Below are 15,354 nucleotides of genomic sequence, written 5' to 3'. Positions count from 1 at the left end.
TTTTTTGATAAAAACACTTCAAAAGGTAGGAATTGAAGGAAACTTCCTCAATATGATAAAGGGCATATATGAAAAACACACAGTCAGCATAGTACTCAATTGCTTGAGACTGAAAGCCTTCTCTCCAAAATAAGGAACGACACAAGGATGCCCACTGTCACCAGTTAGTCAACATTGTGCTAGAAGTGCTAGCCAGAGCAATCCTGCAAGACAAGGAAATAAAAGGCATCCAAATTGGAAAGGAAGAAGTAAAACTGTCATGATTGGCAGATGATATAATCTTATATTTGGAAAACCCTGAGAAACTGATGACACAGCTACTTGAGCTAATAAGCAAATTTAGCACAATAATAGGATACAAGATTAATACACATAAGTCAGTAACATTGCTACACACTAGAAATGACCTAACTGAAGAGAAACTTAAGTAAAAGAGTCCATTCTCAATAGCAACTAAAAAAATCAAGTACCTAGGAATAAACTTAATCAAGAAAGTAAAAGAACTATACATAGAAAATTATATAACTTTACTTAAATGATGGAAAAAATATTCTGTGTTCATGGACGGGAAGGCTAAATGTTGTTAAGATGTCAATTCTACACAAACTCATCTGTAGATTCAATGCAATTCTAATCAAAATCCCAACAACCTACTTTGCAGACCTGGAAAAGCTAGTTATCAAATTTTTCTGGAAGGGAAAGAGCCTTTGAATTACTAAAAACATTCTAAAAAAAAAAACAAAGTGGGAGAGCTTATACTTCCTGACTTTGAAGCCCACTATAAAGACACCGTGGTCAAATCAGTATGGTATTGGCACAAAGACAGACATATTGATGAACGGAATTGAATTGAGAATTCAGAAACAGACCTTCAGATCTACGGTCAACTGATCTCTGATAAGGCCCCTGAATCCACTGAACTGGGAAAGAACAGTCTCTTCAACAAATGGGGCTGGGAGAGCTGGACATACATCTCCAAAAGCATGAAAGAGGACCCCTACCTCACACCCTACACAAAAATTAACTCAAGGTGGATCAAAGACCTCAATATAAGAGACAGTACCATAAAACTCCTAGAAGATAATGTAGGGAAACATCTTCAAGACCTTGTATTAGGAGATCGTTTTTTAGACCTTACACCCAAAGCACAAGCAACAAAAGAAAAAATAGATAAATGGAATTTCTCAAAAAGGTGAAGAGGCAGCCAACTCAATGGGAAAAAATATTTGGAAACCATGTATCTGACAGAAGACTGATATCTTGCATATATAAGGAAATCCTGTAACTCAACAATAGTACAAACAACCCAATTATAAAATGGGCAAAAGTCGTGAAAAGACATTTCTCTGAAGAGAAGTACAAATGGCTAAAAAACACATGAGAGGCAAATTAAGACCACAATGAGATATCATCTCACACCAATTAGAATGGCCATTAAACAAACAGGAAATTACAAATGCTGGAGGGGATGTGGAGAAATTGGAACTCTTATTCATTGTTGGTGAGACTGTATAATGGTTCAGCCACTCTGGAAGTCAGTCTGGCAGTTCCTTAGAAAACTAGATATAGAGTTACCCTTCAATACGGCAATTTCACTTCTCGGTATATACCAAGAAGACATGAAAGCAGTGACACGAACAGATACTTGCACACCAATGTTCTAGTGGCATTTTTCACAATTGCCAAGCGATGGAAACAATCCAAATGTCCTTCAACAGATGAGTGGATAAAGAAAATGTGGTATTTACACTCGATGGACTACTACATAGCAGTAAGGAGGGACAAGGTCGTTGAAACATAAGACAACAAAGGTGAACCTGAAGACACAATGCTGAGTGCAATAATCCAGGCACAGAAAGAGAGATATTGTGTGTTACCACTAATGTGAACTCAGCGAAAAACATACAATAAGTGTCTTATATTGTAGAATGTAAGAGACCTAGAGATAGACATTAACTAGTGAAGGGGGAATGCTATTGAGGGTAATCTTAATGTTATAGGAATGCTCAGGAATGATAATGGCTTGTAAATTTTCTTGTGTATGGTAGGAACATGTTGGAGCAATATAGTTATTTTTTATTTGTCTTTCTTATTCCTTTGTTTTGTTTTGTTTGATATGTATTTTTTTTTTTTTAATTTTTCATCAATAAAGTTTAAAAAAATAAAACAGACTACACGCTCTCCAGGCACAGCCAAGAGCTGGCGGGTGCGCCCACAGAGCCTGCAGTGGGGACACAGAGCGGGGACGCCTGGCCTTGGCGGCGCAGGAGCCTCGCCTCTCCGCCTGCTCTGAAACCAACAGGGAGAATGCTGGGCGGCCCTCCAGCCCGTTCTGGGACCACGACCGCGGGCTGAGCTGCCCCACGAGGCCCGCGGGGAGGTACCCCAGAGCCCCCTCCAGAAAAGGGCGGAAATACCCCGGGTTCATCCTTCTTCCTGGGGGACTTAGGAAACTTCCCGGCTCTGAGCCAGGGGTGCCGGCTGGGGCGCGTCAGGGCAGGGGCCGCAGGGAGCTCCCCGGGGTAAGGCCTTCTGCTTGCTGGCGCCGAATGGTTCCTCCACCGTAGTCCAGGACGCACAAGAAGCCGCCAACACCCCAGGAGCTCCTGCTTCCTCTCCCGCGGCGCCCAGCGCCGCCCCACGTGGGAGCCGCCCTGGCCTGAGACCTCGCCAGGAGCCGTGCTCACACTCCCCAGCCAGCTTCGGCGTGCCATCAGCTTGATTTTGCTTTTTTGTTTTTTGCTTTTTTTTGTTTTGACTGAAAGAAGCCAGAAAAAAAATAATTTACATTGCATGACAACTCATGTAAAGCTTAAAAAATAAAACAAAACTAAACCATATTGTTTGAGGATGCTTACAGGGTGGTAAATCCATGGAGAAAGGCAAGGAAAGGATTCCCAACACAGCGGGGGGTAGCAGTCAACTCTGGGGGAGACAGGTAGTCAGCCAGAGGGCAAAGTGCTGTTTCCTGACCTGAGGTTACTCTGGGGCTCACTTCATTTCTTTAAAAAACTAAGTCAAAACAACTACAAACCCAGAATTCCAAATCCAGAAAGGGGACCACAAAGCCGCCTTTCCCAGCCCCAGCACCCGCAGACCCCTCAGGAGGGGAAGGCAGGGTACACCAGCCCCAGAGCCCATGGCTCCCGCAGTGCGTGCTGGTGCCTCCGCTGTCTCCTCCGCCAGTGCCCTGGAGGCCACTGCCATGACATCCTCTCCTCCAGCCACGTCCACCTCCCACCCCATGGCCTTAGCCAAGAACTGCAGCCCCCCACCAGCCTGCTGTCCCCAGGCCTTCACCGTCCTCTCCAGAGCCCACTCCTCGCAGATCTCAGCATACACCCCCCAAACGGCTCCCAAGCACCAGCCCCTGCACACCCCGAGCTGGGCTGACGCCACACCCAGCGCCCAGCTTATCTGAGGGCTGCACCACTGAGCAAAGCTGCCCACTCTCTTCTTATTGTCACACTTATGCTCCACTCAGATGCACCCAAAAAGGGGATGGAAAAAGAACGTAGGCAAACAGTAACAAAACAACAGCAACTGTGACTACAGAAATGCGAGACATGGCAGACTTCCAGGAATGGAAGTGACAACTCGGTCTGCAAGGGGGACGACGTGGCAGGCTGAGCTGCCGAGGCGAGACTGGGGCTCGGGTGAGACAGCCATCGGTGAAGACGCCCTGGCGACGGCCCCTGCCTCAGCACTTTCATACTTCCCTTTAAATGAAAACAAACAAGAACCACCAGACAGTTGAAGAAAACCTTTCAATAGGAAAGACCAAAACAAATGGACTAACATAAAATTTCAAAGTAATTGTAACGAATATCTTCTAAGAAATAAGGGAAGAACGAGAGGCTATAAGAAAGGAACTATCGGAGAGGAAGAAGGACCTCTCAGGATTTCAAAATGTGATGGCACAGACTGAACATTCCACAGGAAAACCGACGGTGACGCTGCAGACACTGCCTACAAAGTAGAACCAAAAGACAGAAAAACGGAACATGGCAAGGAAAAGCAATAAATCTGAGAATAAGTCAAAAATATCTAAAGGAGTTCTGGAAGGAGAGAACTGAGAATCCAGGAGAGAGATTATCTAAGAAATAATACAAGAAAATTTCCCAGAACTGAGGTCAGGAATTTCCATGTTGAAAGAGCCCACATAATGCCCAAATGGAATAAAAAAAGATCCATGCTATACTGAGGTAAAATTATGACCAAAGGAAAGATTCTAGAAGCTTCCAGAGATAAGGACGAAGCCATGTATGGAGGAAATTGGATTGTGTCACCCTGAAAATGTGGCGGCCAGGAAAGGGAATCAGGGAAGGGACACCCCGAAAGGGGACACCAGACAGGGCACAGGCACCTCCCGACAGCAGCAGAGAACACAGAGACAGGTTCCCCGATTCCTCAGGCGGTGCGGAATGAACTGGCAGAGGCACTGAGTCAGCCTAGTCAACAGAAACCAGGACAATTACTAACTAGTGCTAGCGACTGTAGACTGTGCGGCTCAGGGTAAACTTTATCTGCAGAATAATATAATGAAATTCTGAACGATGATTTAAACAAAATGGGGCAATAATCAAACGAGGACGAGGGGGAAGGGCCTGGCTGCATCAGTGCACGGAAGCCTCACCGACGAGAGAACCAGTTTTAAGAAAACCTAAAAAAGCAGATTCAGAAACGGCTTTCAGCAGAGAGTGACTTTCAAACACAGCCTGCAAACACTGGGGTGAACCGGGGATGGAGGAGCAGGCGAGGGCCTCCACTGAGCTTTTCGAAACGCAAGGACAACGGTGCACGCATTATTTCATGTGGATAAAAATCAAACGTGACTGAAGAACCAAGGCCCCGTGAAGGAGAAGCGAGTGAGCGCCCGGCGCACCTGGATGAGCATGTGGCAGACGTCCACGTGGCCGGCCTCCGCCGCGGCGTGCAGGGGGCAGCGCTTGCCGTGGTGCTCCATCTTGAAGTTGGGGTCGATGCCGTCCACTGTGAACAGACACGGTTTTGCGCGTTACTTCAGATGCGGCCACCAATGCCACCGCCAGACGGTCACAAAGGCTGGCAGCAGCACTACCAACCAGGTCGGAGTGAAGAACCACCTCCGGAGCCCGGAGGGCACACGCTCGTGGACACCCCGGCCCCCCAACTCCAGCAGGGCCCAGAAGGAAGGACCCTGGCTCCGCACGAAGCGACAGAGCGGGCCTGTTGGCACAGGTCCTCGTCCCAACTGCACTCGGACAGCCGTGGGGCCCCCACGAGTCCCCTCAGGGCCTGTCCTCTGCTGCCTCACGGTCAGAGGTGCCCCGCCCCCCCAGTTAACAGAAGCCCAGCTGGGAGCAGCCCCCAAGGAGAACGGGGTTAAAACGACCACTGTGGTGAACATTCACTCAACTTTTTCAAGCAAATTCTTTAGCTTCTTCCATGATTTCCTGTCAAATGATTTAGCTACTCTTCAACCCAGGAAGAAAACTTGGAGAAATCCAGCCTAGAGCTGCCCGAGCTTGGACATCAGATTACTGCCCTTTCAGCGCAAGGTGAAGGTGGGAAGGACCTGGCAGGAACGTGTCCCAACGTTGGAACTTCCATGACAAAGCACAGACGTGGAAACGTGCCCCAAGGCAGGGACGAGCCAGCACGGCTTCGCCAGGGCAGCAGCCCTGAGAGCACAGAGGGGGTGGGCCAGTCACCCCAACTCTGCCTTTCTGCACGTCTGTGTTTCTTCTTGATTTAATAATCACATGCCTAATTCCTTTTGAAAAATTAGAAATTCATACAGAATATTTCTACTACTGTCCATCATAAAAAGGCTGACTGCCACTGGGCAACGTATTCTCATTGATCAGAAGCATTCGAGACACATAAACAGAACAAAATGAGACTGACCTCACAAGAAAAAGGTAATGAATTAATATCTGCTCCCTTAGTGCCCACAGGGACAAGCACCATGAGCCCAGTGGAACCTGAAATGTGCTGCGCTGGCATGCCAGAGAGGGGGTCCCCGTACAGCAAGGGGTTCTGGCAGGAAGGGGGTCCCGTGCAGCGAGGGGTTCTAGCAGAAAGGGGGGTCCCCGTACAGCAAGGGGTTCTGGCAGGAAGGGGGTCCCGTGCAGCGAGGGGTTCTAGCAGAAAGGGGGTCCCCGTACAGCAAGGGGTTCTGGCAGGAAGGGGGTCCCGTGCAGCGAGGGGTTCTAGCAGAAAGGGGGTCCCCGTACAGCAAGGGGTTCTGGCAGGAAGGGGGTCCCGTGCAGCGAGGGGTTCTAGCAGAGAGGGGGTCCCCGTACAGCAAGGGGTTCTGGCAGGAAGGGGGTCCCGTGCAGCGAGGGGTTCTGGCAGGAAGCCTGCCGGCAGGGACACAACCACTCACCCAGCATGAGCAGCACCTTCTGCAGCTCCCCTTGCCTGGCAGAGAAGTACAGCTGCTTGGGGTGGAAGCGAAGCTTCTTGGGTCTGTTGGGAAAAGCACACACCTGGCTGTTAGCACTGTGACCCCCCTTGCTCTGGGGCTCCCGGCTGCCTCCTGAAGAGCCTCTCTGTGAAACACATGCTTCACCCTCCAGGCTGCAAGGTCCCGATGTCTCCCTGACACTTCTTCAAACAGCGCCCAGCTCACTTCAGTGCAGGTCAGACCCCAGTCCGGGCAACTGCTACAGGAGGGGCAGCCGCAGGGCGCAGCAGGCACAGTCGGAGCAGCCCTTTCAGTTCCGACGTGCGAAGGCCGCGTGAAAGGAGGCTCCTGCCTAACGTGCACAGAGCACCTCCGAGGCCTGGGACAAGCTTTCCTCTGTAGAACGAGGGCAAGGAGAGGCCCTGAGGAGCGACTAGCGCATGCTCTGTGCAGAAACACGCCCCTCCCAGCACCACACGAGCCCCTTCGGAGCGTCAGTGACCAACAGCCACCTGGCAGCCTTAGACGCCAAGGGCAGCTGACGGCTGAAAACAAAAAGACCACTGCAGTCTTCCAGGGGTTGGGGAGGCTGAGGGGAGTGAGACTGCCCCAGCCTGCTGGGTTTCAGCTCCTGGGGTCATTCGGATGAGGGTGGTCACCTGGAGGAACAGGGCCTGAGGGGCTGGGCCAAAGCCAGGGCCGAGAGCACAGCAATGAGGATGAGCCGACGGAGGAGAAGCTGTGCACAGGGCAGGGGGCCTGGGAGGGCACAAGTGCGTTCAGCCACAAAGTCGATGGGACCCCCTCCTTGTGGCCTGGAGGGGGTCACGGGGAGCCAGCCTGACCGGCCTCCAGCTGCTGATACCACGGGGCTGGCAGGTGAAGCCGTGGGGCCACCAGCTCCAACCCTCCCGTTTCACAGACGAGGAGTCGGGCCAGGAGGAAAGCCAGCTCGGGGGAGGCAGGAAGGCAGCGTCGGTGCGCACACCCTGGAGAGGTTTTACACGCTATGAAGACTCTCGCAAAGACCACCCTCACCTCGTGACTTCAGAGGTGCCACCTTTTGCTCTTACCACGATGGACCAGACAATAACTTGCAACAGTTTCCCTAAAGAGCACCAAGATCTGCTACTGTGACCTTGCTGGGCGAAGTGTACGTGGGTAAAACGAGGGCGTGGGCGCATGAGCAGCTTGACCTGAGCACCCTCGAAGCCACAGGGACCTGAGGGATGCCCGGGAGCAGAGCAGGCAGCGGGGGCTGCGGCACCCCAGGGGCGGCCACCACTCCGTGAGACATGGACAGAACCAAGAGCAGAGAAAACTGCAGACACGCCGAAGTGGACCGAACCCGGGCCCGGGCCCTTTCTGAGAATGCCCACCAGAGCTTACTTTTCCGAATCCAGAGCAATCAAAGCGCTCTCCAAGGTTTCTTTCCCTGGTCCCTGGGGCAGGCCGGGCGCGGGCTTCACAAATCCCGACGGCCCCGTCAGGTCGAAGCCCTCGGGGGGCTGCAGGGGGGGGCTCTGTGGCTTCTCCTCCTCAGAGAGCTGGGGTCCAGGGCCGCTTCGATGGAGAAGAAAGATAATTGAAATGTGGAGTTTAAAAGACACGAAACAGCTCCTCTTATGGAAACAAATAAAACAAACGGCAAGCCTGACGCCAGTCCTTCCAAATACACGCTTTCTGAGCAAAAAGGACTGTCTGCTTGCAGTGAGCCTCTACGTATCGACTGAAATCCCCCGGAAAAAAACAACATCCAACACACATGGCAACGTGTTCGAGGACTTCCAGGCCACGTGTTCAAGGCTGCTTCTGTAGCTGAGCTTTGGATTGAATCTGTCCAGTCCACTTTCCCTCCCCAACAAAAGGAAAATCCCACTGGAATTATGATTCAAACTGCATCACATTTACAGATTAATATGAAGGAATAGACAACCCCTCCATTATTTATTTTTCACATGTCCACAATTTTAAATGACCTTCAATGAAGTTTTACTGTTGTTTCTCTGTCAGTGTGCTATTAAGATTTTCTGCATTTTTTTTCTGGGTAGTTTCTGAGCCTTCTTGTTTTGAAAGAAGCCCTTTCATCGGATTATATTCTGGGTGGATACTGCTGGCAGGAAACAATGTGACTGACTTCTGATATCTCTGTCTTATCTGATATCTTCCTGACTCCTTTTTCCTCCTAAGAGTTTTTCAGCTTTTTCCACTTGATTCTTTTAGGATGATAATTACATGTTTCCAATATGAATACTCCTAACTGTTTGCTTTTTTCTTGTCTTCAGCTAGTCCCTCCACACATAACACCCCATGATGCAGTGAGAGCAGACCATGGCAGCTGATGTTAACGTTTCAAATGTTTACAGATGGTTACCCAGGGGAAAACCGCTACAGACAAAAACAGGACTCAGCTACGCCAACTGGGATGGTGTGATGCTGGTTCAAAACACAGACAAATCCATCGGCAAGACCAAAGAGTTCAGAAAGAGATTCAGATACAAATGGCAATGAATAAATGAGTTTCAGAGTTTGTTAAGTGTTCAGGTCACACTGTGTATCAGAGTCAACTGAGAAGCTTCGAGATAAAGTAGTAGAGATTGGTGACAACTAAAGACTGATACTTTTTCAGGTAAATTACTTGGAAAGCTCCACCAGCTCCATAAAACTGAAGCCCAGGCAACGCTCCGAGCTCCGTCTAGAGCGCATGGCCATACCTGCCCGTGGTGGTGTCAGCCCGGCCCTCGGTGGGCGTCTTCTCCTGCCCGTGGGCGGGGGTCGCTGTGGACGTCGTGTCTGCCTTGGCGATTGTCACCTCTTTGGCCTTGGCGGCCTCTTCCCCGCAGTGGGGACAGTAGCTGGTGTCGTTGACCCGGGAGGCACAGTCTTTGTGGAATCGATGAGAGACGCTGCTTTCAGGCTGACATTCCATGAAACTACCCTGGGAAGGGGAAGAGAAAAAGATCACTTCGGTGCCAGGCCGGCTGGGCTGAGTGACAGGCAGCCGGTGCCAGTGCTCCCGCCAGCGGGCGGCCCGGGTCACTTGCCGCGCAGCTAAGGAATGAGCATGTCTCAGGCTGGGGCACCGGGGCAGCACAGAGCTGACGGTCTCCATGGTCCCCCTGCCCACTTCCAAGGAGGCTGAGGCCACTGCCTTCGCGTGTCCCTGCCCACCCACCCTGACCTGCAGGAGAAGCTTCTCGAGTCCCTGGTCGTGTCTCCCTCCTTCTCACTGGCCTGGGCCCTGCTTTGTCGGGCTCCTTCCCTCCTCGTGCCTGAGGGGTACTGACTGCTAAGCAGCTCCATGCCCTGGAACCTGACCACAGGCCTTGCTACGGCCCAAACTACTGAACGTGAATTGGAAAGAGGAGTGCTCTTATGGAAAGAGGGAAGCTCTGGGGGACAGGGCCCTTTACCCTGGACCCTCCCAGCCCAGCCTCTGGCCTCCTCCTGGAGAGCAAGGGGGGTACGGGCAGGATGCGGTGCCTGTGGGTGCTGAGCCAGTGCAACGTGGCCCTCACTGCCTGAGAGCCCTCCTGCTCTGAGTGTGGGAACAGCCACGGTGATGGCAGCAGCCAATGGCCTCTGAGCAGCCCACGTGTGCGCCACCAACTCAGTCCTCACGAGCATCCTGGCAGCTGCCAAGAGGCAGGAGCCTCCTGGCCAGGTCAGCACCGAGCTGGGCTCTGGGCCACCAAGCTGCCCAGCCCACCTGCTTCTGTTAGAAGCAATCAGAAAAGGGGGCCTCTCCTCTTTCTTTTCCTGTTGAACCAAACTACAAAGAGCTTTCATAAATTATAAGAAAACTGGCCCCCAAAAAATGAACTGCAACACACAGCAACATCAATGACAAGAAATAAAAAAGATGCTGGGATCGCTATTAAACATATAGCACAAAGCAATGAGGGATCATTTTAAAATTTCTAACTTGCGGAGACGAGCTGAGATAGAAACGACTGGACGCATGGACCCCAAATACGGGAGCCGAGTGTAAACCTTCCAACTGGAAATCGCGGCTCACGCCTGAATGCACGGACACTGGCTCGGCAGTTTAGCTTGAAGAAGTCACCCACCCCCAGACATCAGGGCAGCCCGGACAGCACGGCCCCCAGCGGACAAGCACCCCGTCTGCGCGGACATGCAGGCTGGGAAATGCTGAAGGGACGGGCCCGCCCCCAAGAGCACTGGGTCCAGAGTGGCTATTCCTGCCTCCCGGTTCTGTAATTGTCTGGATCATTTAATCCGGAGCTTGCATTTGTTCTTCCTCTTAAAGGGCTTTTAAATGTGTCCCAACCCATCAGACACTGCAGGGTGTTTTCTTCCATGCACACCCCTTCAGTCCCCTCCTCTGACTCCAGCCTCCCGGGGAAGCAAAGGGAAGCTGGGGACTATCTTTCCACAACTTTCTTTTTGCTCAAGCAAACCCATGTAGACCCAACAAGAAGATTTACGCCTTCCCTCAAACAAAACTGGGATCACTCTGCACAAAGGTCCGCAGCTTCCTCTTCCTGGTTGTGGAAACTCCAGTCGTGGTTCCCGCAGCTGCCCGGGGCCTGGCCAGGCGTCCCACCACGAGCAGCTCTGCCCTCGGTGGCCACCTTGTTTCTCTGGTTCCGTAGGACACATTTCCACAGGAGGGAATGAGGAGTCGCAGACTGCGCGTGGCTTTTTCTCTGAAGAGGGGCTGACTGATTTTTCTGAAAATGCCGAAGCAGCCCCCACCCCCCGCGGGGCGCGGAGCAGCCAGCACCTCGCCTTCTCCATTGTCCTAGACGCAGGGACCGACACACTCTCCCCCCCGGAGCACAGGAAGACACTGGCTAGTGTTCTGGTTTTTAATTTTTTAATTTATCATTTAGATAATTAATCTTCTATTTTGTCTAGAGGTAACTGAACTTTGTTTTCATTAGATGGATAGCCAATTATGCTAGCAGCTTTTTTAAAAAAAAGACCATCTTTTTTCCCATTAAACTAAAATGCACCCTTGATAATATATTAAATATCCCAGCAAGCTAAAAAAAAAAACTGAATTTGAATACCTTTAGGTGGACTGCTCCCACCTGTATGATAAAAATCACTCCTCGCCCGTGGGTGTGTTCCTATGAATTTTTTACCCTCCAATTGGACTAGTGATACATTTGTCCGACCTAATGCCTGCCAAGGGCCCTTCCCATGCCACCTCACGTTCACCCACCTGCTCAGTGTCCCCCTCGCCAGCATCCTGGCCCTTGGCCTCCCCCTCCCAGGGTCTCTGGTAGAGCCAGGACACCTGGGGCACCGAAGGGCCTGCCCTGCCACTCCCTCCACCCAATGAACACTTCCAGGTGACCGCAAGCCTCCCAACACCTTAGCTGACAGCAACACGTTAGGGCTCCAAACCTGGGTCCCGAAACCCTCCCTCCTCTCTCTTCAGGAAAATTAATGGTGACTGCAGGAAGGAAGATTCAACTCCCCTCCTTCCCTCTATCAACCCACCTTCCCACCCATCCCTCCACCCACCCATCCCCTCTCCACCCACCCTGTCCCCACCATCTGTCCTTCCCCTCCATTCCCCCAGCTAACGCGGCCAGTGATGAACATGATCGCGGTCCATGGGCTGAGCAGGGCCCTGACACACAGAGTGCCTGTTCTCCAGAAGCAAACAGACATAAACCGTAAGGTCAGACAGCAGTAAGTGCTACAAGTAAAAGTAAGGTGGGTTAACGAGATAAAGGGAGGGAGGCTCAGGAAAGGCCTTTCGGAGGTGGTATCTGAATGGAGATGAAGGAAGGCACGTGAGTTTCTCAGGGGAGAACTTCTCAAGCAAAAGCCACCGCAGGGGTGAACCCTCAGAGCAGGAAACAGACCGAGGGCATGGGGGACACTGAAAGCCGGTGCAGGGAGACGCAGGGAGGTGAGCAGGGGCCAGAACGTACGAGGCTTGAGGGTTGGTGCAAATGTGCCTCTTTCATCCCTGGTACAGCTGAGAACAGAGGAGCAACACTGACGCGGAAAGGGAAGGCGGAGGAGGGGGCTGCTTAGACTGGGCTGTAGTGGGGGCAGGGGGCTGTGGAGGGCTTGGGGCGGCCCACATTCTGCAGTAAGAGAGCAAGTGTCTGCTGGAGGACGTGGAGGTGAGAGGACTAGTGGGGCCCAGGATGACCCAGAGCACGTGGAAGAGCAGACCTATCGCCACTTGCGGAAACGGCAACGCCTGGGGGTGGGGCGGGGACAATGGCACTGGGTCATCAAGAGCACAGGGAGGAAGAGGGCGCACACATTCGTCTTCCGTGGGGCAGGGGGCAAGAGAAGGTCTGAGGACAGGACCTCGGAGGAGGCTCCTGTTCTGTAGGGCTGAGGGAGGGAAAGACCAGAAACTCAGGGTCCTGAAGCAGAGCCTCAGGAGAGAGGACGTCACCAACACGATGCTCTGCAGGAACCACAGACGGGTTTATCCCGGCCTTTCAGGCGACTCCCTGACAACCTCAGGGAACAGCGTCTCACCGGAACAGAGACGGCAAACTCGAGGAAGAGCAACGAGAAGCAGCGAGAAGGGAGTGTTCCTGCAGGAAGTGGAGAAGCAATGCCTCTCTGACAGCAGAAGCAAAAACAGTATGTCTTAAAACGGGTGGGCACACGAGGTATAAAATCCAGAGAAGCCCCAGGGCAGACATCCTTCACCAGGGCCCTCAAATGGGCCTGCAGGAGCCTGCGTTGTGGGCATTAACACACGCGCATTCCACACTAGCCAAGGCCTCCGGAGCACTGGCCAGCGTGAACCCTTGTTGAATGAAGTCAGTGATAAGGCAAGACCCTAGAAGAAATAAGAGATGAGGCAAGCAGCAGGCAGAAGCAACACCTTGCTTTGAGGCAAAGGAGGCTGTGCACTCAGACAGGAACGAGGAGGCAGGTCGCAGCGAGGAGGGGAGCCCAAGTGTGGCTGTGCCAGGCAATCCCAGTGTGGCGCTATCGTGGGAGCCACAGGAGGGTGCCCACAAGAGGCAGGAGGCCCCTCCAGGCCAGAGGACCAGCCCTGTAGGTCTCCGTGTGTACATGCAGCATCCAAGAGGGCCGTAGTGAGGGGCTCGGGGTCTTTAAACCCGAAGCACGTGTGGCCTGGACCAGAGGCGAGGAAAGGCGGACGCGGCGGAGGAGCTGAAACCTCACAGGGGCCCTTTCCTCGGGAGGCCCCGGGACACACAGCAGCCCCCTGCGCACGTGGGCCAGCCACCTGCCCGGCCGGGACTCACCGCCGTGCAGAAGCAGCCGCAGCCGGGGCAGCACTGGTGCTCCACCATGCGCCCTCTGTGGTCCTCACACAGCACCAGCAGCGGCACCTTGTTGGACGGACGCATCAGCTCGTGCTTCACCACGCCATTCGTGCACCTGCCCAGCTGCAACCAGAGAAGCACACGGGTCAGTGCCGGGGCTGTGGGGAGCGCTTCTGACCTGCACACCTGCGGGCCCCAAGCCTTGGAAGGAGCCAGGTGCATGGCAGGAGCTCCCCACACACGTGCAGACCCAGCGAGCACGGCGGGTCTGCCAAGGCTGCCTTCAGTTCACGGCCCCACGTCCGGTCCCTCCCCAGCCTGGGAGAGGATTACGGCGCTGTCCTGGGCACAGCCCAAGGGGATCACCACAGTGCCCTGATACGATCTCGGTGTGACCGGTGTGGTAGTGGCTGTGTGTGTGACACAACGAGGAGTGGGCGACTACCCCAGGAGGAAACCAGGGAGTTGATATTGGGCAGGTACTGAAGAAAAATGGACATGTGCACAGCAGGAGCAGCCACCAGGAGGGGAAGAACGTCACAGGCTAGAAGTGGGGACAGGCAGTGTGGGCTGCAGGACCCGAGGGCCCAGGGCAGCAGGAGCACACCGCCCATGGCGCAGTCTGCCCGGGGGCTGGGCCAGCAGGCCACCACCTGAGGGCAGTCGCTCCATGGAAGCAGGGGGGCTGCGACAGGAGGGTGCAGAGGCCCCAAAGGCTGCCATACCTGGCAATTCGCATCATGAAGAACACATGCTTGCTTTGTGATGCGAACAGCTCATAAGACCAACAACCCAATAGATAAAGAAGCAAAGAACTGTGTGCCAGTTTGCAAAAGAAAAAATTCAGATGCTAAAAAAACAAATGACAAAATATCCAAACATCCTGGGTAATCAAAGAAACAACGTAAGAAGCCTGTGGCCTCCTTTCTGCACTGCCTGGAGCAATGTCGCCCTTCGCAAGAAGATGCAACAGTCCAGGTTCCGGGGGTCTGCAGACCCCACACACCAACACTTGAGTTTTGCCCAAGCTCTCTGGAAAGCAGTTTGGACATCTGTAACAAAAGGCTTCAGACACCACCTGAAGACATCATCGAGTCAGTCACCAAAGGGGCATCCAGAAGGACGCAGCGGCTGCCAACGGCAAACTCTGGTGCCCTCTACACGTCCACGCGCACAGAACCGGATGAACGCCCCTCAACCGCATGCACAGCGACCCAGCAACCCAGGCAGCTTCGGGGTGCAAGCAGAGCCGGTGTCAGCGTCGTTCTCCCGGAATCTAAGGAGCAGAACTCAGAAGGGAAGAACCAGGCATGTGTACACTGAGCAAAAACACCCCCACCCAGGGTTCTGCTAGGACCCGTGGGTACCCACCACTCACAGCTGGAGATGCAGGAAAATGTGTACAACATATTAAGGGGAAAAAGTCTACGTAGTACATACACAGAAAAGTCTGGAAGGACATACAAAAATACTAAGAATGACGACTACTCAGTTTTGGAGTAAGAGATTATTTATACTTTTCCATGCACATATGCAATATCTGAATCGTTTTACAATGAGCATGCATTCTTTATATAATCATCGAAAATTATAAAGTTATATGATTTTGTCTCAGCTGCTTGTAACACGGCAACAGAGATGTATTTAGGACCCCCTGAGGGTGGGGTGGGGGGTCAGGTAGTTTGGTGGTAGAACTCAAAGACATTGAGATTTTTT

General features: G+C 52.6%; 1 protein-coding gene across 7 annotated transcripts in view; it reads right to left on the bottom strand.

Moving 5' to 3' along the window:
• Positions 1-15,354, bottom strand: part of EHMT1 (euchromatic histone lysine methyltransferase 1) — a 300,279-nt gene that overhangs the window by 71,409 nt on the left and 213,516 nt on the right. For 5 of the 7 annotated variants that reach the window (XM_037797144.1, XM_037797149.1, XM_037797145.1 and 2 more), the window contains 5 exons: positions 13,618-13,761; positions 9,106-9,329; positions 7,781-7,954; positions 6,371-6,453; positions 4,886-4,992 (listed from right to left, as the gene is read on the bottom strand). In XM_037797144.1, the coding sequence (XP_037653072.1) occupies positions 4,886-4,992; positions 6,371-6,453; positions 7,781-7,954; positions 9,106-9,329; positions 13,618-13,761 (732 nt within the window). The remainder of the gene's footprint in view (positions 1-4,885; positions 4,993-6,370; positions 6,454-7,780; positions 7,955-9,105; positions 9,330-13,617; positions 13,762-15,354) is intronic. The other 2 variants (XM_037797146.1, XM_037797147.1) reach the window with 1 other exon arrangement.

Source organism: Choloepus didactylus, chromosome 10 (genome assembly GCF_015220235.1).
Source record: "Choloepus didactylus isolate mChoDid1 chromosome 10, mChoDid1.pri, whole genome shotgun sequence".
NCBI lineage: Eukaryota > Metazoa > Chordata > Mammalia > Pilosa > Megalonychidae > Choloepus > Choloepus didactylus.
Note: the sequence above shows the minus strand (reverse complement) of the source record. Positions and strands in the feature narration are given on the sequence as shown.